The sequence below is a fragment of the Prionailurus viverrinus genome, chromosome A1 (genome assembly GCF_022837055.1).
Source record: "Prionailurus viverrinus isolate Anna chromosome A1, UM_Priviv_1.0, whole genome shotgun sequence".
Taxonomy (NCBI): Eukaryota; Metazoa; Chordata; class Mammalia; order Carnivora; family Felidae; genus Prionailurus; species Prionailurus viverrinus.
The window spans coordinates 197399943-197423532 of record NC_062561.1 but is presented as its reverse complement, the minus strand read 5'-3'; the positions used below and the strand labels follow the sequence as shown (position 1 = coordinate 197423532).

Below are 23590 nucleotides of genomic sequence, written 5' to 3'. Positions count from 1 at the left end.
GGATGCCCTTCTACTCTCGCCTGGTATAACCATAGTCTTGGCTGCCTGTCCAGGGGAGTTCCTGGAACTGGTTCAGGGTTGATCCCTTGAGGATACCAGGCTACCGGGCTCGCCGTGTCACCCATGAGCCCTGAGTGGCCCTACTTGGTTCTCACTTTCCCCATTTTTACAGTGAGAGGGATGATAGCAGTTTGGAGCTATTTCTGTCGAAGAATACTAAGAGAGACACCCTCTTCTGTGGGCTCGGCTCAGTGCGGACTGCAAAGTGCTTCGCCAGCCGGGGTCCCATTTGCCTTAAACATCCTTGTGAGTCTGAAAAGGCAGAGGTTTTCTCCCTCCCCGGTCCCTTAATCCCAAGCACAGGCTACAACTAAGCCTTTCTTTTAGAGACATGAATGTCGCCTCATGAACTTGTACTGGCTGTGCGGTGCAATTTAAATGATACCAACGGCAGCTGCTTATTCAGGGTTTGGCAAGTGCCAAGCTCTGTGCTTAGCTCTCTCTGTGTATTGCCTCCTCTGATCCTCATAGCAGCCCTGTGAGGTGGGTATTATTGTAAGTCGCATTTTACAGAGGAGGGCACTAAGGCTCAGAGAGGTGAAGTCACTTGCCCAAGGCCGCACAGCAAGAGCAGGCACATCTATCAGGTAGTGCATGGCCTTGGAGGATGCCGGTGGTGGCCCCCGAAGGGCCAGGACTTCCAGTTTGCAAAGTATCCTGACAGCAGGCGCTTGTGGGTTTCTTAACAGCCTTGTGCATTGTGCAGGGTGGGGACTTTCGGAGTCCTGACTCCAGAGTACAAGCGTGTGTTTGTTCCCCAGCGTCAGCTTCCCTTCATTGACTTGCCAAGTGTGGGGTGTGCCATGCATGGGGACATGGCATTGCTGGGTACACAGTACATCTTTGGAAAAGTCATGATCCTGTGACATCAGCCTTGCATTTACTGAGAGAAATCCTCCACGTTTGACAGGCAAAAATAGGAGGCTCACGGTGGCAGTGACCACAGACCCGGCGATGCCACCACTTCACTTGCCGAAACGTCCAGCAGTCTTACACGCAGCATGTCACTTAGTCATCCCAAGAGCCCCATCAGGAAGATATTATTGTCTCCATTTCACACTTGGGGAAACTGAGGCCTGGAGCAGTTACAAAGTTTTCTCAAGGACACAGAACAGAGCCAGGCTAGAGTCACGTCTTCTCTCGCCAGAGGCCCGGCGGCCCGGCACAGGGCTGGCTTTGTGGCTGTGGGACCCCACACTCAGAAGGGGCCTGTACAAGGTCAATGCTCTGCTATTGCCTTCTGGATATTTTAAATAATTTTGGAGCAAGAATCCCACATTTTGATTTTTTTTTTTTTTTTTGCTGGGCCCTCCAAATTTTGCATCCGGTCCTGCAACAGCAGGATCTTTCTGGGCCATCAGGGGAAAGAAGAGAGAACTCCTGGCTTGCCCCTCACCTGCTCCTTCTTCCCCTGCCTGTCCTAGGCCCTGTTTGATACGCAGAATGAACTACGCACGCACATCCCAAACTTCACCTTCAACCTGGGCTACTCAGGGAAATTCTTCCACACAGGTAAGTGGGCCTGGCTCTGCCCCCACGAGCAACTTCCAGGGGCCCTCAGCATCTATGTCTTTGGAGTGCAGCAGGTGGCTGGCATGCCCACATTGGGGCCACATTTGACCCCTGTCCCCCCCACCCCCATCCAGCAGCCCACAGAGCAGTCACAGCCCCAGGCAGAGGGCATTTGGGGCCAACAATAATACAATAGCCCCCACTCATCCCTCCCTGCCCCTCAGGCTGTGCTGTCTTTTGGGGACGTCTTCTCCCTCTTCTCTCCCCCTTACCTCTGTCTTTTAAAATTATTTGTCCTATGGCTGCTTAAAAAAGTAATTGGTTGAATTTTAAGAACATTACAGAAATATGTAGTACATAAAGTGAGAATGTCCTATAATTGTGCCCACCCCAAAGATGGCCTTTGGCATTTTATTTTAAGTCTTAAGTGTTGAGGCTGAGGGTGTAGGTTGCCTGATTCATGCCTTCCCTCTTCTTTTGGGCTTCCCCCAGTTCCTCAAACGCTGACCTTCTGGGCTGGGCAAGAGAGAAATACCCCTGAGATGTCTCCTGCAGTACATATTTTCTATAGCTGCCTTCTGCTTGGGCAGAAGCAATGTGGACAGTCTCTCTTGAATTCTAGGAAAAACCCTAATACTCCACAGTTCTGGGGGGCAGGGGGCAGGGGGAGTGTGCAACAGGGTCCCAAAACCAAATAGGGTTGTCTGTATGCATTTTTCGTATTCTCAGCCCTCAACATATCAGAGGTAGTCGTAGCAATATGCATGGGGCGGGATTAGACATCCTGTACATGTTTAAAGAGCTCCGATCATTAAGGAAAAGGCAAATGCCAAATGGCCCGCTAGGAAAACAGGATCAGAGCAGGCATGTCAGAGCTAGGAGAAACCATCGCAATCATTGCCTGTGAACCATGGATTGCACACATGGGGCCCAAGGGCGCCGAGAGGAGAAGGACTTGGCCAAAGTCACGCACTGAGTGAAGTCTACACTCTAGAATGCAGGGCCCTGGACTGGGGCTCTGTCTGCTCCCGTGCTGTAGCTCAGGTAACTCTCCCAAGCAGCTCTCTTGGGTGGGCTTGGGCTGCGTACGCCCATCTGCGGGCACCAGCTCGGGCTGGAGAACCTTATGGGGGTGGGCCGGGCCGAGCTGCCTGTGCTCTGACTCTAGGTACTGATGCCGAGGACGCTGGGGACGATTTGCTGCTGTCGTATGTGAAGGAGTTCTGGTGGTTCCCCCACATGTGGAGTCACATGCAGCCCCACCTTTTCCACAACCAGTCGGTGCTGGCCGAGCAGATGGCCCTGAACAAGAAGTTCGCTGTCGTGAGTAAGATTCCCTACAGGGCGGAGCTGGGCGGGCTAGGGGCTGGGCTGGGGGTCTGGACTGCTGGCCTCTCACTGCTTGCGCAGCTCCGTCTGACAGCATTTTATTAGTATCTTTATAGCCACTGTCTTTCTGAAGCCTCACAGAGACCCCAAGAGGTGGTTCTCGATATTCTCACTTTTAGATTAGAAACCGACGCTCAGGGAGGACACACACCAGCTAGGAGGAGGTCCCATCAGGACTTGAACCCAGGCCTGTTTGTTTCCTGAGCCCAAGCTCTTCAGGCCAGAGTGGAAGGCTCAGGAAAGCTGGAGCTGGTGCTCAGGGAAGAGGGAACAAGGCCCAGGTACGGGCTTAGCCTGGGCCCACCAGCCAGTCAGAGGCCAAGACTGGCAGGAAATGCGTTTGTCCTTGCTCCTCACTCCTGGGAGCTGGAGGGCAAGAACTCTGGGCTGAGAGTTAAGGGTCCCAGCTTGGTCAGTCCCTCACTCCGAGACTCGGGGCACATCCCTTTCCTCCCTGAGCCTCAGCTTTCCCATCTGTACTTGAAAGGCTTGGACCCACTACCCTGCCGTTCTAGCCTCTGATTGCTCTCTCCCATTCTAGAAAGGGAAAATAAGACCCAGTGGGGAAGGAACCCCATGCTCACCCTGCCTTGGCCCTCCTCCCCCTAGGAGCATGGCATCCCCACGGACATGGGCTATGCCGTGGCGCCCCACCACTCGGGCGTGTACCCTGTGCACGTGCAGCTGTACGAGGCCTGGAAGCAGGTGTGGAGTATCCGCGTGACCAGCACGGAGGAGTACCCCCACCTGAAGCCGGCCCGCTACCGCCGTGGCTTCATCCACAATGGCATCATGGTGAGTGGGCCCCCGGCGGCCCGTGGGGCAGGTGCACACGCATTGTCCAGGGAAGCGTGGCTTCGGTGTGCTGGTTAGGGGTTTCAGGCCAGGTTCTGCTGCCCCCTCTGGTAGCCAAGGCTCTCGATCCCAGGGAAGGTAGGCTGCCAGTCTGGCCTTTCGTGAGCTCCGTCTTAGCTTTTGTGATAGGGGATCAGGGGATGAACATTTTTAAAAGGGACCTCTGGTAAGGACTGGGAACAGGCCTCTCATTCGTTTGCTCATTTAAAAAAAAATTTTTTTTAAATGTTTGTTTATTCTTGAGACAGAGAGAGACATAGCATGAACGGGGAGGGTCAGAGAGAGAGGGAGACACAGAATCTGAAGCAGGCTCCAGGCTCCGAGCTGTCAGCACAGAGCCCGATGCGGGGTTCGAACTCACAGACCGGGAGATCATGACCTGAGCTGAAGTCGGAGGCTTAACCGACTGAGCCACCAAGGCGCCCCTCATTCGTTTGCTCATTTAAACATTTTTCATGAACTCTTCTGTCTCTGTCCCTTTTCTAGGCACTGGGGATGCAGAAGTGTACAAAACCAACAAAAGTCCCTGCCCTTGTAGACCTGACATTCTAGTGGCAGGAGGTAGACAGTGTGCTCATAAGTGTGTAACATGGGTAATGTATGGTCAGATGGTGATGGGGCCATGGAGAAGAGCCAGGCAGGGAAGAGAGATAGGGAGTGCCAGAGGAGAGGAGAAGCTAATTGAAATAAAGTGACTAGGGAGGGCCCTCCTAGGAGTGAGCCATGCTGCCATATGAAGAAAAGCATTCAAGGGAGAGAAAAACGTGCAAAGGCCCTGGGGTGGCTTGTGCTGGGTGTATTTGAGGACCAACTAGGAGGCCAGTATGGCTGGAGGGGAGCAAGTGAGGGGGAGATAAGGTCGGAGAGGTGATGGGCCCGATTGTGTAGGGCTACATAAGGCCATTGGATGGACATTAGCTTTTTTTCTGAGATGGGAAGGTTTGCATGGGGCGCTGTTACGATCAGACTCCTGTTTTAAAAAGATTTCCATTGTTCTGGTCCCTATGAGTTGCAGAGACTTCAGGAGACAAAGTGGAAAGCAGGGAGACACTTGGGGACCACTGCAGTCTTCCAGATGAGATAGTGGTGGCTCGGACCAGGGTGCAAAGTCAGGATGCAATCAGATTCTGGACTTATTTGGAAAGTCAGGGCCAACAGGATCTGCTAATGGGTTGGATGTAAGATGTGGGAGGGAGAGATGCGTCAAGGATGACTCCAGGGTTTTTGGCCCTAGACGCTGGAAAGCTGAATTGTCAACAGTCCAAATGGGGCATATGTGGGAAGGCCAGATTCATGCTTCCATCTGTCCGTCTGTTTATCCATCCATCCATCCATCCATCCATCCATCCATCCACTGACCTCTGGATACCAGGCATTCATATTTTCTCTGGGGATGAGGTGGTGACCACCTGACAGGCGAGTTTCCTCCTCTCTTGGAGTCCAGTTTCATGAGAGGAGACAGAGACTCGGCAGCGAAACCAGTGCGGGGCAGGGCGCACTCCCAGGCAGGTTCTAGTGCTCTTGAGGGGGGTTGCAGGTGTGACCGGAAGGGGACCCTCTCTGGACAGATGTTCTCACTCACCTGTCTCCGTTACTTTTGGGTCTGCTCATTTTGTTAACGGAGAATAGCATGAAGTGTGTAAAATGGCACAGGCCCGTGGCCTTTGGGGGAGGAGGCCCCCAAGAGTGGGGGCTGTGTGGCCACATAAGACGCTGCCTTTTCTGAGGAGACACCTGGCCGTTCCGCCATCCGTGCCTGGAGGTGCCATAGCTCTCCCCTTCCCCATCCCAGGTCCTCCCGCGGCAGACCTGTGGCCTCTTCACGCACACCATCTTCTACAATGAGTACCCTGGTGGCTCCAGCGAGCTGGACAAGATCATCAATGGGGGCGAGCTCTTTCTCACCGTGCTCCTCAATCCTGTGAGTGCTCCATAGCCCTTGGCTGGTGGTGAGGGAAGCGGCTGCCGGATGGCGTGTCTGCCACCGAGGCTGGCTTTCCTGGGCCTCGAGAGGAGGGGGTGGAAGCAGGTATGAGGGTCAGGAGTCGGGAAACCCACTCTGCGACCCTGGCTCTGTCCCTGCTCTGCTGCATGACCTTGGGAAGGCAATCCGAGTTGTCTTTTTTTTTTTTTTTTCCCTTTCATAATCTTGTACTTCGAGGCAATAGTGTTAGAATTTTTGTCTACGTTCTCCTTCCAGTCTTTGTATGTATAAATACACGAATGTTGTATATTAATATACACAGTCAATCATGAATCTACAAACTGCGTATGTGTGTAATACACATGTAAAATACGTATGTAAAATATGATACATATATTTTGAACTGTTCAGCTGAACTTTCTGGCCCTCTCTTTCCTTACCTATAAAATGGAAATAACCATCCGTGCTTTAATACTGTTCAGTAGATGTTAAGTGGTAGTTGTATTCGGCTTTACGGGGTAACCGAGTACTCCTTGTTTTCCATGAACACTCCACAAAAAATATAAAAGAACACCCAGTGACTGCGCAGTAGGTCAGCTTCCCATTTCAGGGTTATAGAAGTTGGTGGTCAGTCAGACCTGGATTCACCTGGTTGTGCCTCAGCCAAGGTCACACCGCGAGTTTCTTAATGGCGCCAGTACACCTCGGACTGGTCGCAGCTTCGGTCTGCGAGCCGCAGCAAGACGGGAAGAGTCAGAAGTGGGGTGGAGGTGCCTCAGGTGCTGACCAGCCCCGCCTCCCGCCTCCCCTCCCCTGGAGCAGATCAGCATTTTCATGACGCACCTGTCCAACTATGGGAATGACCGCCTGGGCCTGTACACCTTCAAGCACCTGGTGCGCTTCCTGCACTCCTGGACCAACCTCCGGCTGCAGACGCTGCCCCCCGTGCAGCTGGCACAGAAGTACTTCCAGATCTTCTCCGAGGAGAAGGACCCGCTCTGGCAGGTGGGCGGGGTGGTGGCCCAGGTGTCCTGTCACAGAGACGGAATGCCCGCCACTCACAGGCACGCACTCCAGACACGGGCTTGGCCCCCACACCCTCGTACTCTCTCTCAAATGCCAACTCAGGCGCACACTTGGTCACCAGCACGGGCACGCTTGCTGCTCTCACGCACACGCGTGTACATACCTCGCACACAGACCCACGTGCATGAACACTCATGCACACCTTCTGAAAAAGCCTTACAAAACTGTAAAGGAACACAGTGTAGATCAAGTGGGGGTCAAAGCAACTGCCTGACCTAGTTAGGCTTTTTTTTTTTTTTAACATTTTACTTTTAAGTAATCTCCACACCCAATATGGGGCTTGAACTCAAAACCCTGAGATCAAGAGTCACCTGCTCTATCAAATGAGCCAAGCAGGTGCCCCGTGTCCTGCTTAGACTCTTAGATAGTCCTTTATGCCCCTTCTCATGCTCATAGGCTCTGTACCACAGGAAAGGGGACTGATGGGAAGGTTTTGGGGGGGCACCTCTTGGGGACGTAGGCCGCTGGGGGGTGTGAAAATCCAGACACAGAAGCTAAGCTGGAATTGATGGCGGTCTCATGGTTCAGACCAGAGGTCAACAAACCATGACTCATGGGCCAAATCTGGCCTGAAGTCTGTTTTCGTAAATAAAGTTTTATTGAAATCCATCTACACCCATTCTCGTAAGTACTGCCTATGGCTGCTTTCATGCTGCAGCAACAGAATTGAGTAGTTGTGACAGAGACCAGATAGTACTCAAGGTTAAAATAGTTACTAACCGCTTACCAATAGATTTACTAAACTCTGTAGAAAAGGTTTGCTGACCCCTGGTTCAGACACAGCTCATCCAGTTAAATTCAATAAGTGTTCATGAGCTCCTGCTACGTGCCCTGCACTGGGCTGAACTAGGGCTAACCAGAAGTGGTCCCTGCCTGCTCGCAGCTCAGTGTCCTGAGCTGGGGATGTGACAAGGACACGCGTAGTTACTCTACCTGGCAGCACTGTAACAGCCACATATCCATGTGCAAGGAGAGTCCATTCATTGGGTTTGGGGCCCCCCTAACATTCCCTCCACTGTTGTTTTAGGACCCCTGTGAGGATAAACGCCACAAAGACATCTGGTCCAAGGAGAAGACATGTGACCGCTTCCCAAAGCTCCTCATCATTGGCCCCCAGAAAACAGGCAAGTTTCTCTCCTCTTGGCCGGTGTCCCCCACTGCCTGCTATCTCAGCCACAGAATTTGGGGGACCGCCGTGCCCTGGGTCCACTCCCAAGCCATCTTCCCCCTCTTTCCCAGGAAGTGGGAGTGAAGTTGGGATGAACACGAACTGCCTGTCAGTATGGAAGTGGGGAGGGGGTGGAGGATGGGCGTGGAATTTTCCTACCTGTCCTGAACCACCGCCTCAGGGAGCTCTCTCTGCGTCTTCCTCAGAGTCTCTGAGTCTAGGCAGAGAAGCCCAGATCAGCCGTTCTGCAAATTTGAGCGATGGCAGGAAAAACTGGTTCAGTACAAAGAGGACTGGAATCAATTAGTCATGTCTGCCAGAGGCGCAAGAGGGAGAAGCACTGTATGGTTGCTAAGTCTTTGCCAACAAACACACTCTGAGGCATGAATAGGCCCTCCCATGTTATAGATCAAAACACCTGAGGCTCAGGGAAGCTAAGTGACCCCCCCCTCCCCCGACACATTCAGTTAGGAAATGACGGATTCAAGTCTTGAATCCTTACCTCTATGACCCCCGAAGCTTCTACTCTTAACTAAACGAAACCCTGTAGTCTCCTTCTCTTTCAAGATGTCTCCTCCTAGCGTATAAACCATATAGACTCACACACAGGAAAGGAATGAGCTCTCTGAAGGAGGGAGTAGGTCCTGTACAGTCAAGTGGGCAAGAGAGTATGAGTGAGGGAAGGGCACCCAGAAGAAAAGGGATTTGAGTCAAATTTCTTAGCCCTTCAAGAACTTCTTCACATCAACACATTGCAGGGTCTGGAGCTCCCTTTACTCTGAGCTCCTCCCGAGTGTCAGAGGATAGAGCCCAGAACTGGAAACCATCTAGTTCTGGGATTATGGGAAGACACTAATGGATTGGGCATGGCTGCTGGAGTACAGGGGTTGGAAGGATTCTGAGGCCAAGTTCCCGTTTAGTGTTTAGAAGGCCATGATGGATTACTGATGTCTACAGTGGATGCAGGAGTTGGGATACCCACATGCATGCCTTGTATTTGCCATCCGGGGTTTCATAAAATCCTTTGATCATATAGATGAAGAAACTAAGCCCCAGAGTAGGAAAGGGACTTTCCCGGGATCTCCCAGTGAGGCACGGAGAGCTGGATTCAGAACCTAGGATCCCAGGCTCCTTCCTTGTGTTTGGGGCTGGGCCCTGGTCTCAGCTGCCTTCTATCCCTGCAGGCACCACAGCCCTCTACCTGTTCCTGGGCATGCACCCAGACCTCAGCAGCAACTACCCCAGCTCAGAAACCTTTGAGGAGATCCAGTTTTTTAATGGCCACAACTATCACAAAGGCATCGACTGGTGAGTGGCCCTTTCTCTCCAGAGCTGGATGGGAAGGCAGTCACGGAGACTACCCGGGAGGAGGTCTGCTCTGGTCACAGCAGGAAGCAGCTGGCACTTACCCACAGCCAAAGTTCCTGTAAACAGGGACAAAGCTCAGTGACCCTTGGATCATGATGTTGGCGCCTTGTCACCAGCTGGGACGTTTGATGAGGAAGCCCTTTGCCCCTTTACATTATCGCCTGGGGTCAGAGACTGCTGGAAGTCCGAGCCAACCCCGCCCTTGCTTGCCGACAAACATCCTGCGTCCCATTGGATGATAGGGACTTGTCCAAGGTCCCAAGAGTTGAGGACAGAGCAGGGGCTAAAATCCAAGTGTTCTGACCTAAGAGCTGGCCCTTCTCAACTGTGTTTGTCTGACAGTGGAGCCGGGCGGTGTTCTTGTGAGCCCTTCAGAGGGGCTTGCTAGCCCTTGGGGGGTTGCCTGGAGAGGTGGTGGTTGAAATTGCAGCTTCCCTCCAGAACCCGTCACCCGAGGTTACCGCGGGGTGTGGAGCCTACCTGGGGAGTCTTACACTCTGAGTCTTTCAGTGTGTATCTTTCTCCACTATTTGCCTTTTCTTACCCTACATGTGTATCATTACTCTTGTTTATTATGCTAACATCAGTGGTTTACCTGGGCGGAGAGATTATGGGCATTGTTTGGGATGTTTTTTTTGTATTTTTCTCTCTTCCTTTTGTCTATCATCTCTCTCTCTCTACCTACCTACGTGCCTACCTCTAATCTCTAATGTGTCTACTGTCTCTTGTCTAAAACCCATTGTAGCCCCTGGAAATCACCTTTCTTCGGATTTTAGGGAGGTAATATGGTGCGACACCATATATTCAGCAACGCTTTCAGCAGGTCTGGGATGGCACCCCATTAGCAAGCACCCCAATAGCACATACATCAGTTAGTGTGTCTGTTAGCAAACTCTGTGAATATTTACTAATAAGTCAGGTTTTGCTGCCAAATGGCTTTGCTACAAATGTCGGCGGGGGGTGGGAAGGCTCTGTTTTCAGAGCTTTCTCAATATCGGTGTTACAGACAATGGTGGGTGTACAGGTGCTGTTTCATAAAGAAAATTCAGAGATACACCTGAAACTAATATACCACTGTATATTAATGAACTGGAATTTTCAAAAAAAAAAAAAACAAACAAACAAGAAAAATAAATAAATAAGGAAATTCAGAAATAGGAGGGAGCTAGCTATTCCTCGGCCCCATTCCCAAGATTTTGATTTTGTCGGTAGGTATGGGGTGGGGTGCAGGAATCTCACAGGCTCCCAGGGGGTTCTGATAAAGGCGTCCCTGGGACCTCCCTGGAGAAACCCTGTCTCACAGGATACAGGAGGGATCCTACAATCTCAGCTAAGGTGGGTCTTTGGGCTTTGGCTCCCATGAACCCCTGAAGTTGTACTTCTTTTTTTTTTATGTTTATTTGTTTGTTTGTTTATTTATTTAGAGACTAAGAGTGTGCTCGAGCAGGGGTGAGGGGAGGGCAGAGAGAGAGAGGGAGAGAGAGAATCCCAAGCAGTCTCCCTGCTGTCAGCACAGAGCCCACCGTGGGGCTGGCTCTCACCGCGAGATCATGACCTGAGCTCAAATCAAGAGTTAGATGCTTAACCAACTGAGCCACCCAGGCACCCCTGTGTTTGTACGTCTATTTTGCCTGAGTAGATGCCCCTGGTAGGGTCTGGAGTGTTGGTTGAGTTTTCCAAGATGTCCTCAACTCAGAGCTGGTCCCAAAGGACTGGCGTGGACGTTACTCTGGGTGAGATACAGGAGGTTTATCTGGAAAGCCATGAGGCTGACCTATGTGAGGCCGGGGAAGGGTGTGGCTGGCAGGAGGTGACACACTCCCCCTTTCTTTGTCTCCTGGTCCACAGTGACAGCCTAGAAAGTGCCGTTCTAGGTCAGGAAAGAAACCCTGTACTCTGGGGGCAGCTAAGGGTGTTCCTCCAGTCCATGCTGGCCCTTTCTGGGGTTGGAGGTGTCCCAGCTCTCCCCCTCGAGGCAATGGGAGTTAAGGCCCTGTCAGTTTAACTGGGAGCATCTTGTTTAGGTTCAAAGACGTGACCCCCATCCCATGCCTTACAAGCCGTATCACTTCCGTAAGTCTTCATATCCTCCTGACTCCAAGGTCCCCCCTGGAAAGGAGTGGATTCGAAAATGGGAGACTGCCGAGTGGCCGTGTATGCAGAATCCCTACCAGAAGCGAGTCCGTGGGTTCACTGTGCTCTGCTTGCTTTTCGAAGTTCTACCCCCAGTGACCCTCACCTCACTCTCTCATGCCCCCCTCATGAGTCTTGCCTGTGAGCTCTTCTGTCTGGGCTTCCTGCAGGTACATGGAGTTCTTCCCCATCCCCTCCAACACCACCTCCGACTTCTACTTTGAGAAAAGCGCCAACTACTTTGATTCGGAAGTGGCGCCCCGGCGGGCAGCCGCTCTGTTGCCCAAGGCCAAGGTCCTGACCATCCTCATCAACCCAGCAGACCGGGCCTATTCCTGGTACCAGGTGAGCTGGGGCTGGGGCGGAGCCCTGGGTGGGGGCATGGGGCTCTGTCCACCACGCAGCTACTCACTCACTCATTCAACAAACATTTAGTAAGCACCTACTATGTGTCAGGCCCAAGCTAGGAACGGGGTGGTGGGTAAGAATGGAGCCCCTCCTCCACAGTGCCTCCAGCCTAGTAGAGGAGACAGGCAGAAATCCACGACGCATCCCAGCCGGCAGTGACCTGGCCACCCTCCCAGCTTCATCGTGGCTCCTGCCTCTGATTCTGACCAATAAGACGTGGAGGCTGGTTCCACCCTAATGAAATGGAGGTTTGCTGAGCAGTGACCATACTAACTGGTCTCCTCACTGGGCACTGGGCGGGGCGGGGGGGGGGTTCAGAGAAGGATAAGGCATAGGACTCCCCATTCATGGCAGAAGCTGCAAACACCGGATCAGGTAAGGAATTCACCCGGACTGTTGTCTGTGCCAGAGAGGGTATGACTCCTACCTCCTACTTGACTATGTAAGAACTAGAACTTTCTTTAACTTCGATGACCTAACTTAATTTTTTCGAGCACCATTCCACTAGGCTGACAGGAAAGCTTAGACCTGAGCCTTTTGAGGGTTTCCTCCCCTGCCTGCCAATCTTCCTGGGATTGTGATCCAGTGCCAGGGTACGGGGGGTGGGTAGCTGGTCCACCAGCTGGTCCTGGATGGCCTCCTCAGGCCTGGCCACTTTGGGAACTTCCCTGCCACCCTCTGAGCCTGTCTGGGTTCTTCAAATGGCCAGCCACTTCCTCTCTGGGGCTTTGCTGTGTCCACGGAGACAGCAGGTATAGACCCTACGTGCTCTCTGGTCCCACAGGGCCCCCTTCTCTCACTCCCCACCCTGAGATGTGTATGAGTCTCAGTGTGGGTGTGGGGGCTCATGAGAGTTACCCCTAGTGGGCAGGTTCCTGGTCTCTGGATGCTGACGGCCCAGGACATTGTTTTAGGTGGTTCAAACATGGCATTTTCCCCGTTTTGATTCTTTCCCAGTCCTGTCTTAGTCTGCTCCGGCAGCCGCAACACAGTATCATGGATTGGGGGGCTTAAACAACAGAAATGTATTTCTTACAGTTGTGGAGGCTGGTGGATTTAGTTCCTGGTGAGAGCGCTCTTCCTGCTTTCAGATAGCCACCTTCTCACTGTGTCCCCACAGGGCAAAGGTGGGGGGGGGGTGGGGAGAGGAGAGAGAGAGAGGGAGGGGGAGAGAGAGAGAGAGAGAGAGAGAGAGAGAGAGAGAGAGAGAGAAGGACGGAGGGAGTGCTCTTTGGTGTGACTTCTTATAAGGGCACTAATCCCATCATGGTGGCCCCACTCTCATGACCTCATCTAACCCTAATTACCTCCCAAAGTTCCCACCTCCAAATACTAACATTTACGGGGTAGAGCTTCAACATATGAATTCGGGGGAGGGGACACACATATTCAGTTCCTAAAACCGTCTGATTTCTATAAAGGAGACACTCTCAGTTTGGGGTAAATGTCTCTTCAGTCCTTTCTCACACTGCTAAGCTCTGTTTTCAACAAAGAGAGCACAAGCTTCGGGCTCAGGGCCTGTAGCAGACATTTGTATCTGGCTGGCATTTGAGAACGCTGCTTTATTTTTATTGCTTTTATGAATGATTACCTTCTTTATGTGACAACTGATTCTGGTTGTCTATTTATGGAGGCAGTAGAGAGTTTTATATTGAAATAGATTTATGTGAATAAGAAAGATGAGTCGATGTAAATCAAAAGTATATTGACATTGGCACACGCAGGCAGTTTGTGGATATGGCAGAAATCCGAGAGGTGGTGAGCAGAAGACCAACATTTGGAAACTCTGATCTAGTCCAACTCCCGTCTTGCAAAGATGGGAAAGCTAGGGCTCCAAGGGCCATGTCTTCCCCAAGTCAAAGAGCAGTGAGAGGCAGAGCCAGAACTTGAACCCATGGCTGCTGGTTCTAGTCCAGAGTGTTCTGGCCACTCCACGGGTGCCGCCCCAAGAAAGCCTCTTCCTTTGTGGCCTTCATGTGACATTCTGACCCTCTCCCCTTGCACACAGCACCAGCGAGCCCATGATGACCCAGTGGCCCTGAAGTACACCTTTCACGAGGTGATCACGGCTGGGCCTGACGCGTCCGTGAAGCTGCGTGCCCTCCAGAACCGCTGCCTGGTCCCCGGCTGGTACGCCACCCACATTGAGCGCTGGCTCAGCGCCTTTCACGCCAACCAGGTAGCTGCCTGTCCCTGACCCTTGGGAGGGCGCTCACAGTACTGGCTTGTAGCAGCTGGCAGAGAGCCTCAAATCTCGTGTCAGTCTCAGGGCCAGATATGCCCTCATTGGCAAGCTAGACCTTCGGGGTCTTCCAAGGTTTCATTTTTGTTTATCCCAAGGCTGATGTGTGAGAATCCCCTGAGCCCTTGTCCCATTACAACGGGCTCTATGTCCCTGAGGGGACTCTGAAAGCCCTGGGGTAGGGCTACCTTCCTCGGAGGAGGGGAAGGATATGGTGACGTAGTGAGAGCCTGGTCGGAAAGGTAGGCAGGGTCAGATCACAGGCATTTTAGGGAAACCCTTGGAGGGTTTATGCAAGAGAATGAGAGAGGCAGAGAGGTGCGTGGTAGGGTTGTGAGGGGCAAGCCATGACCTTGGTCCAGGGAAGCTGGCAGAGAGCTGGACTGTAGAAGACTGAGGCGTGGGGACACCTGCCATTCAGAAGTGGAAGATAAGGTAGAGGCTATAGAGCGCAGAGTCCCCAATTTGTGACTGTGGCTGCTGACTAGAAGATGGGGAACCTATTTGCCACTAGAGTAAACACACACCCATATCATCCTTCTCTTTTTTCTCTTTCTTCCAGATTCTGGTCTTGGATGGCAAACTGTTGCGAACAGAACCCGCCAAAGTGATGGACACAGTGCAAAAGTTCCTTGGGGTGACCAACACTATTGACTACCACAAAACCTTGGCGTGAGTGTTGCCTTGGCTTTTTGATAGGGTGATTTTCTGAGCAGACACCTGGACCAAAAAGCCAAAGGCTTGAATGATTATGGAAGAGACACAGATTAGTTAGAGTTAGCAAGTGTTAGGAAGCATGCATATCCCTGATAGCTGTCTAGCAGAAAAGCTAATATTAATATGACTTGGGTCATATTAATAAAGGTATCAACTCAAAAAAAAAAAAAGGAGGTGATGAATATGTTCTACTCTGGTCAGTCCCAACCCTGGGGTTTTCTTTTCAGTCTGTGCTGAACATTTTCAGAATCTTTTACTGAAGTAAGTTAGACTACCATTAAACAGCCCCAGTTCCCCATAAGGGTTTCTTAGCATTAGATTTTGACTTAGTTATAATTTCAGGAAAAGGAAACTATGAGTATTGGTGACGGCTCATAATCCCACTCACTCAGAACCTGGCACAAGTGCACTGAGAATGCCCTCCCCAGATTGAGTAGGTGCCGGCCTGTGTTGCAGGAGCTCAGGGCTAGGGAGTCGTGTCTCCTAGTGCTATGTCCCAGACAATGACTCATGCGGCTGGATGGAGGTGGGGGGGGGGGGGGTCTCAAGAGAGGGAGGAATAAAGTCACCTTCCCTGGCTACCTCTTTGGGAAGGTCATGTGGTAAGAATGTTCCTTCTCACTCTCTTGGAAGTTGAAGGTAAAGAAGGTCACCTTAAGGCAGACAGGAACAGCAGCTAAGGGAGGGCTGTGGCATCAGAGATGCCTGGGTTAGGATTCCAGACCTGTTGCTTCTTTAGCTGTGTGACCTCGGGCAAGTGTCTTCGCTCCTTCAAACCTCACTCTCCTCATCTGTAAATTGGAGACAAAGGTGATAATTCCTGCCACCCAAGGGTCACTGTATTGAACGAAGCACGTGTGTGGAACTCATAGCTCAGTGCCTGGCACGTACTGATGCTCAGAAATCCTCTCCATCATCGTCTTCCTCCTTTATGCCTACCCTGTGACCCATCCAGAAATCCCTGTCTCCCTCACCAAATGTGAATTCTGTTTCCTGGCTCTTCTCATGCCCAAGAAGCTCCTATTGGTTCCTGATCTGGGGTTGAATTCTGATGCCAGCATGCCTCCTCCCCTCCCCTTGACAGCTTCAGATCTCATCTCTCCCCCACGAAAGCCTTCGAAGGCCCAGCATGACTTTGAATCCTGAAGGCAGTCTTGCTTTGCCATTTCTGAAATTTAGTCCAAAAGCCAGAACTTCTCAGTGATGAGCATGCTTAAGTACAACAAAAATCCCCCACGAAGCTTTTTTTTTCCCTGTTGGGTTCTTGGGTGAAAGAAGTTGCTCAGCCCTGAGTAGGAGAATGCTCAGAAAAGATTTCCCAGGATCCTCTGGGATTCTGTTATGGGTCGCTGAAGGGATGGACTCACGCTGCTCCACCAGGACAAGAGAAGGCTCAGAACATGCGAGCTGCCTTCTGCTAGGAGGAAGGGGTAGGGGCGTTGAGTGTAGCCCAAGGGCAAAACTCGGGCCAGTGGATGCAAACACCAGCCCCACACATCTCTCTGTGGGTTCCAGAGTGTGCTTGGGGTAGTGGGTTTCATAGTCTAGGCTTTTGCCCTTCCTGGGGTCTGTGAACGTTGCCTTAAGGTGGGAGGGGGATGGGCTGGGCCAGCTCCCATCCATAGGCTTTCCCCAACTCCACAGGTTTGATCCAAAGAAAGGATTTTGGTGCCAGCTGCTCGAAGGAGGAAAAACCAAGTGTCTGGGCAAAAGCAAAGGCCGGAAATACCCAGAGATGGACCTGGATGTAAGTGGACGCACTGCCTGTGGCAGCTGGACAACCGGAGGGGGTCCCCCTGACTGGCGGGGATCCCCTCTTCCCTTTACCGTGCACTCAGCACCTTTTTTTAATTTTTAATGTTTATTACTTTGTTTTTGAGAGAGGGAGACAGAGTGTGAGTGGGGGAGGGACAGAGAGAGAGAGGGAGACAGAATCCGAAGCAGGCTCCAGGCTCTGAGCTGTCAGCACAGAGCCCAATGCAGGACTTGACCTCATGAACTGTGAGATCACGACCTGAGCCAAAGTCGGATGCTCAACCGACTGAGCCACCCAGGCGCTCTGCCATGTGCTCAGCGTCTTAATGGCCTTGGCATTTCTTGGATGGTGATTTATGTATGTATGTATGTATGTATGTATGTATGTATGTATTTATTTATTTATGTATTTATGTATGTATGTATGTATGTATGTATGTATGTATGTATTTATTTATTTTGAGTGAGAGAGCGGGGAGAGGGCCAGAGAGAGAGAGGAGAGAAAGTGTCCCAAGCAGGCTCCACACTGTCAGCCTAGGGCCCGACGCGGGGCTCGGTCCCACAAATCGTGAGATCATAACCTGAGCCAAAATGAAGAATCAGATGCTTAACCGACTGAGCCCCCCAGGTGCCCCTTGGATGATGTTCTTAAAAGGAGGAAATAGAAGCTAGGACATGGTGGGTCAGGAATGGCTTAGTCAAGTGAGTATTTATTACCTTCTGCCAAGGGCTGAGTGCTGTGGGCTTTGAGGATGATTCAGACACGTGCTTTGCCTTCAAGGGACTCCTAGTCTAGGAGGGAGACTAGTTACACACACCAATAAGATGCAGGCCAGCAAGTGCTTCACGCAGCAGGGGAGCTGCACACAAGTACTGTGGGAATTCAGAACACGGAGATGCCACAGGAAGCTGATGGGGCGGGGGGAGGGGTAAGGGAGGGGAGGGGCTCTGGGGTTGGGCCTGTGAGGACGGGGGTGACACCGGACCTGGGCATAGAGGAATCCCTATTCTTGCAGGAGAGTGTCCAAAGGATGCAGGGGAGAGGTTGCACGCTGTGACTCTCAGTTGCCCCGGTTTTAATTAATTCTCTCTTTTCTCCCTATCACGAGAACTTTTACCTTGTGTAATTGTATTTTGGCGCCCTGCCCTATAGGAGTTTTCCCTTGGAAGCTACCATTTTCAGAAAGACTGTGAATGAAAGGTGTACGGGTGGACGCGGACAGAGTGGTGGGGAGGGATCCCTCTTGAATCAGCGCGTCACTGAGATCTGAACTCTCCTTCCCGTTCCAGTCCCGCGCCTTCCTGAAAGACTATTATCGGGACCACAACATCGAGCTTTCTAAGCTGCTGTACAAGATGGGCCAGACACTGCCCACCTGGCTGCGGGAGGACCTCCAGAACACCAGGTAGCCACGGCCACCTCAGCCACACTGAACGTTTGCGATGGCCTGGACGGCCTGCCGCATGCTGAGCCAGACTGACCTGCAGAGTGGGGAGCTGGGCCTGGGCTGGCCAAGCACTTATGAGCAATACTCAGCTGAGGCCCAGGCAGGGCCAGGAGAAGAGCCCAGGCAGGTCCGCAGGCACTTGAGAGCATCCAGTGCCGGGTCTGTGGCCTACAGGACCTCCTTAGCCACCAGGGGTCCGTTCCGTTCACAGCCTTCCATGGGGAGGCCACTTCCTGTTGGGGGGAGGCCACTTCCTGGTAGGAGGGAGTCCGTGAGACTCTTTTCTGTCCCTCACTGTGTTCTACCAACCACACCCTCCCCGTCATCCCATCACTCCCTGCCCCGGGCAGGGTGTCCCCTCAGTATTAGCTGCCCTATTTTCCCCGTCCTCCAGACAATAGGGAGAAGAGCCCAGCTGGGCCTTTTGCCAAACCAGGGAGAGAGACTGGATGCTTCCCTGACTGTTTTGAGCCAGGCACTTCAGAGGGGTCAGCGGGGGACCCAGAGTCACTAGGCTGGATGTGGGGGTGGCCACCTCAAGAGAACTCTGGACCTCCTCACACATTCTGGTTAATACTTTCTCATCTCACCTTCCCTTTTGGGTAAAGGATCACTGATTCCTACAGTATCCACCCAGTCCTTGGGGCCTTCTTCAGGACCCCAGGGCACCGCCATGCCATTTGGACCCAGAGACCCAGGCCTCCCTACCCCTGTTCCTCACCCTGGGATATGACGTGTGGTGTTTCCTGTGGTAAAAGACTGAGGCGGTTCAGGAGTCTGCCAGTATACATGTCCCAATGTACATATGCTGTCCCCACGCCCACCCAACCTTGGCCCCTGGCAGACACTGGGCAGAGTGGGTGAGACTGCTGTCCATGGCTTTGCCCCAGCTACCTGTGGCCAAGGGCTCCTAGAGACCCCCTTAACCCCCTCCCAGATACTAAGAAGCTAAAGTATTTTAATATTTTGTTTTTTTCTTGGTGCCAGAGTTTATACCCTGGGTGCTGGGGTCGCACTGTGTTATATATATATATATATATATATATATATATATATAATGTGTATATATATATATTCTATTTTTTTTGGTTGGGTTTATTTTTAATTCAGTCATACAAAATGGTGGCAAGCCCCAGTGTCACATCTCAGTGCTAGAGAATGGGATAGTAGGATGGAGGAGGGCGTGTGTCTTCATATGTCCGGGCCTCCAGGAGACAGTTTGGAGGTGTCCCTTGGAGAGGTCTCTGTTCCTTCCCCAAGTGTCGCGGTTGTCCTGGGGCTACCGCGGGTGAACTGAGGTGGTGAGATGAACAGGAGAGACCTACTCCCTCCAGGAAACCTGGCTTCGTGAAGCACAGTGACCCTGGAGGAATTCTGGCCAAAGGCAACAGCAGGGCTGGGGCGGGAGGCTGGGGGGCCGAAGGCCAGCCTGTCCCCTCCCCCTCATATGGTGCTAGGTTGGGAGCTGCCCTAGGAGCCGGACTGCCCGCTGGGACCCACTGAACTGTCTCCAGGCCCCCCTCCCCCGCCACAGACCATGGGATCTCGGGGCTGTTTTCTGGTTAGGGTCTGCTCCTACCCCCTTCTTTAACAATGTGAAGTGACGAAGGCTGGGCGCCTGTCCCCAGCCCCTCCCACTGCCAGGTTAGCTTCCAGCCCACCTCCAGGAATCCCTTTCTGGAGAGCCTCGTCCTGTTCGGAAGACTCTAGCATCTTGGGGCTGGAAGGGTCCTTTGACGGGTATGGAAACAGGTCCAGAAAGGGGAGGCGGCCTCCTTGGCTGATGTCTCAGAACTGGGTGCACGCGGAGCTGAGAACTGAATCTGAGGCTCCTGATTCTGGGTCCAGTGCTCTTCTTCCAATGCCACACTGCCTCTGAGCCCATCCTTGGGACCCTACTCTGTGCCAGGTTCCTGTCCCTCCCTCAGTCACACCCGTGGTCATTCCAGGATAGGGGACAAACCACTCCTTCCCAGCCAGGGTGCCTTTGAGCCTTCTCAGTTCCTGATCTGCATTTGCAGTCCTGCCTTGCTCTCCCCAAGAGGTCCTTCCCCAGTGTGCGGGGGGCCGGGTCTGGCTGAGCTCTGAACCCGTCCCCTCTTTTCAAGTTCTTCCCTGGGTGGATACTCAGCAGAACAGCTGCGTGTGGGTCCACTGTCCTGTGAGAGAAGCCTTCCCATCATGCTTCTCCTCGGGGCCTTTGAGCCTGGGAACCCTGGGCAGTGTCGACCCCGCCGGGGATGAGGAACAGAGTGTCTGAGGACAGGGTGGCGTGCCTGCTTGACGCCCGTGAACGCTTGCTGGTGCCACGGCCCAGACTCGCAGGACGGGGTCTTCCGTAGTGCAGACCCCAGCATCGTCCCCCACCTTCGAGCTCCGTGGCCTGTGAAGAGCTTGCAGCTCCCACCTGTTGAAATGTACCCTCTGTGTCTGGACGCCTGCTCCCACCTCCGGGAGCTCAGAAGGCCTGGAGGGCGCTCCATTTCTCTCCGCCTCTGGCTCCAGGAAGGAGCGGGCAGTTTTGAGACCCTGTGGGACCCTGTGGGAGCAGAGGAAATATTGGAGCATTTTGTCCAGGCCCTTCTGGGAGGCTAGGGACTTGACCTGCCCCATGTTCTAGGTCTGTCTGGTCACTGCGACTTCCTTTCCCACTGATGAATCTTTCTTGTGGACCCACTGCCAGGACCTGTGGATATTGGGGAGGGGGACAGATAAATCCCTCTAGGGGCTCTCAGCTACTGCGCACACAGATCCTCCACACGAGAGGTGCAAATGGGTACAGCATCGCAGCATCTTTAATGTTCGCTAATTCATTGTGTTTGGCCAAAAAATAAAAGAGAGAGAGAGAGAGGGAGAAAGAGAAATAGCTTAAGTCATGTAGCTGACTCCACCATCCATTCTGCCATCTTTTCCACGAGCCTTTGCTGGGGGAGGGCACAGGTGTCATGGTCACCTGCAGCTGCCTGAGTCACCTGGAGTTCTAGAGCCGCCCGTAGTGCAGGCGTCTTGTGCTCAGAGGGTGAGCCTGAAGTTTAAAGATGGGCCTCTTCCAAGCCTGTGCGTCGGAGGGCCAGCACCTCCGGGGCCCAGATGAGGGAGCAGTGGTCTGTTTCCAGTGGAGGAAAACTAGGCTGACCCCCCCCCAGAGATTGGTGGTCTCAGTGGGGAGGGGTCCCCCATGGGTTTGTTGGTAAAGGAGCAAGTGAAAACATGTTTTACCAATTCTTTTATTTTGAACACCCAGTACCCTCCATCTAGATTTCAAATGAACACGTTGTCGCATTTGTTTTCTCTCTCTCTCGCTCTCTGTGCGTGTATATTTTTTTTCTGAATTAGTTTAAAAGTAAGTTGCTGCAAATATCATGAGACTTTACCAAAACGCTTCCGCCTGGGTCCCCGAAGAGTTAGGACGTTGTCCTCCATAATTGGCCTGTAGCACACCCAAGACCGCAGTGATTTCCTAAGAACATCCGCTGTTCAGTCTATATTCACTTGTCCCCCAGGTAACTCATACCTGGTTTGGGAATCAGGATCCTGTCAAGGTGCATATATGGTACCTTATAACTGTGGTTGTCGCTCAGTCTCTTGAAATGCTGAAAAATCCTCTCTCCGCTCACTTTGATTTTTTTAAATGACGTTATTTCTGAGGAGAGCAGGCCTGCTGTCCTGTCCGAGTCCCACATGCTGGGTCTGTCTGATCATTTCTTCATGGTGTCATAGAATATGTTCCTCCAGCCCCTGTCTTGTCAAGGGGAATTCAGGCCGTATGGATTTTTGCCTTTTGTGCTGACTCGACAACTTCATCCCGGCCTGAGATGCCCCTCTGCCGTCACCTGTACCAAGTGCCAAACCGGCAGAAGGGCTGGATGGGGTTCCAGGAGCTCAGGGGAGGGCAAGGGGGTGGCCGTTGCAGCTGGCCCTGGGTGCCCCCTAGGGGGAGGAGGCTGGGCCCTCTGGGAAGGAGATGCCTCTGGCTCAGAAAACCCTGGGCTACCCGCTCTGATCCTGGCGATGGACCACACGGCACCAAATAGAGCCTCTCTCTCTCTCTCTCTCTGTCTCCCTCTTTCTCTGTTTTGTGGCCTCCTGGTTTTTACTTCCCGGAGGCCCATGGTCTGTGTGCACTGGAGCAGAGCCAGGCCCCTGGGATGCACCAGGGAAGGGCCTAGCTGGGGAACTGCCTCCCCCAAGCTGTGGTGTGAGGAGAAGAGCACTGGGCTGGAGGCAGGAGATGTGAAATTTCGTCCCAACTGGGTACATTTAGTAGCTGCGTGACAGTTTTCCTCCCAGGGCCTCAATTTCTCCACTTGTAGCATGAGCAGATGGGGCTAAAGCAGGGGTTTTCAAATGTCAAAGAAGGAAGCGGGTCTGCTCTAGGTGAAGTGAGGGTGGAGGGCCCAGGCCCCCGCCCTCAAGGCAATGCTGGGTGCCTGGTTTGCAGCCCCGGGGTGGCTACCTGCCCCCCCCCCGCCCCCCCCCCCCCCCCCCCCCAGGGCTTGCCCTTGCCAGCTCTGACAGCCAGAGATGTTTTTAGTTCCCACAGGGAACGGGCATGGGCTTTGTGAAGGGTCATCGTCAAGGGCCTGGGGAGACTCTGGCTGTGTTTTATCCTAATGAGTTCATCCCTCCCTCTTTCCTTCCTCTCTCTGGCCCTTGAGGAGAATGAAGGAGGAGAGGGTTTTCTATGACTGTGCTAGCTTTTATTATAAGCAAGAGGGCTCCTTTTGTAATTTGTGCATGAAATTCATGTCATTTCCTGGGGAGAGGAGAGGGCTGACTGGAGAGGGTGGGGGGCACACTAGGGGAGCAGACAGAGGTTTCCTTCCCTTGTGTGGGGTGGGGAGAGGGGGGAGAGGGGATGCTACCCAGCTCACCCGATCAGGGCTCTCGAACCAGCCGTTTTGGGTTGTGTTAAAAGTGGGAACCTTCCTCCATTAATGTACAATCTCGAACTAACTGCTAATAAAGTGGGGTTCTATTTGTATGCACTGGTCATGTCTGTCTTGTCTCTCTGAACTTTTTGAAAGGCCTGCAGGGGAGGGGTGGAGATCCAGGGGGTCTGCACCACAGCCAGTGTGGCCACCCTGTGGATGGTGACGGGGGGGGGGGGGGGGGCGGGAGAAGGCATTTTACTCTTTGATGCTGTTTCCCTCATCTCTGAGGGATATGGAGGAAGTTGGGCTCACTGGCTGTTCCTGGAGAACCGGCTTAAAATGCAGATCCCCAGGCCACACTTCCCGAGAAGTGGCACATCTCTGGCAGATGTGGAGTGGGGCCCAGCCATCTGCATTGTAACCTCCAGCACCCTGAGGCACCCCTGGCTTTGATCGATGAGTCCTGTGGATTCTAATTAATTTGGAGAGTCCCACTGTCTGAGCAACCAAACTGTGGTTAAAACACATGATTGTCTAGCCTTCCCAGCCTGATTGAGGGCCAAGCTTGACAGAGGCCCCGGCCCACCGTCTACAACACAGGGCTCTGGACCTGCTCCCTCAGATCCCCCTGCGAAGCTTTAAAACAATGTA

At 52.7% G+C, this 23590-nt stretch overlaps 1 protein-coding gene across 4 annotated transcripts in view; it reads left to right on the top strand.

Annotated features, from left to right (window-relative positions):
• NDST1 (N-deacetylase and N-sulfotransferase 1) overlaps nt 1–23049 on the top strand; it is a 62776-nt gene extending 39727 nt beyond the window's left edge. For all 4 annotated transcript variants that reach the window (XM_047859013.1, XM_047859022.1, XM_047859028.1 and 1 more), the window contains exons 4-15: nt 1485–1572; nt 2741–2895; nt 3571–3756; nt 5609–5737; nt 6563–6745; nt 7854–7950; nt 9179–9302; nt 11666–11840; nt 13912–14082; nt 14708–14817; nt 16507–16609; nt 17908–23049. In XM_047859013.1, the coding sequence (XP_047714969.1) occupies nt 1485–1572; nt 2741–2895; nt 3571–3756; nt 5609–5737; nt 6563–6745; nt 7854–7950; nt 9179–9302; nt 11666–11840; nt 13912–14082; nt 14708–14817; nt 16507–16609; nt 17908–18027 (1641 nt within the window). In that variant the 3' untranslated portion in view covers nt 18028–23049. The remainder of the gene's footprint in view (nt 1–1484; nt 1573–2740; nt 2896–3570; nt 3757–5608; nt 5738–6562; nt 6746–7853; nt 7951–9178; nt 9303–11665; nt 11841–13911; nt 14083–14707; nt 14818–16506; nt 16610–17907) is intronic.
• The last annotated feature ends 541 nt before the right edge of the window (nt 23050–23590 follow it).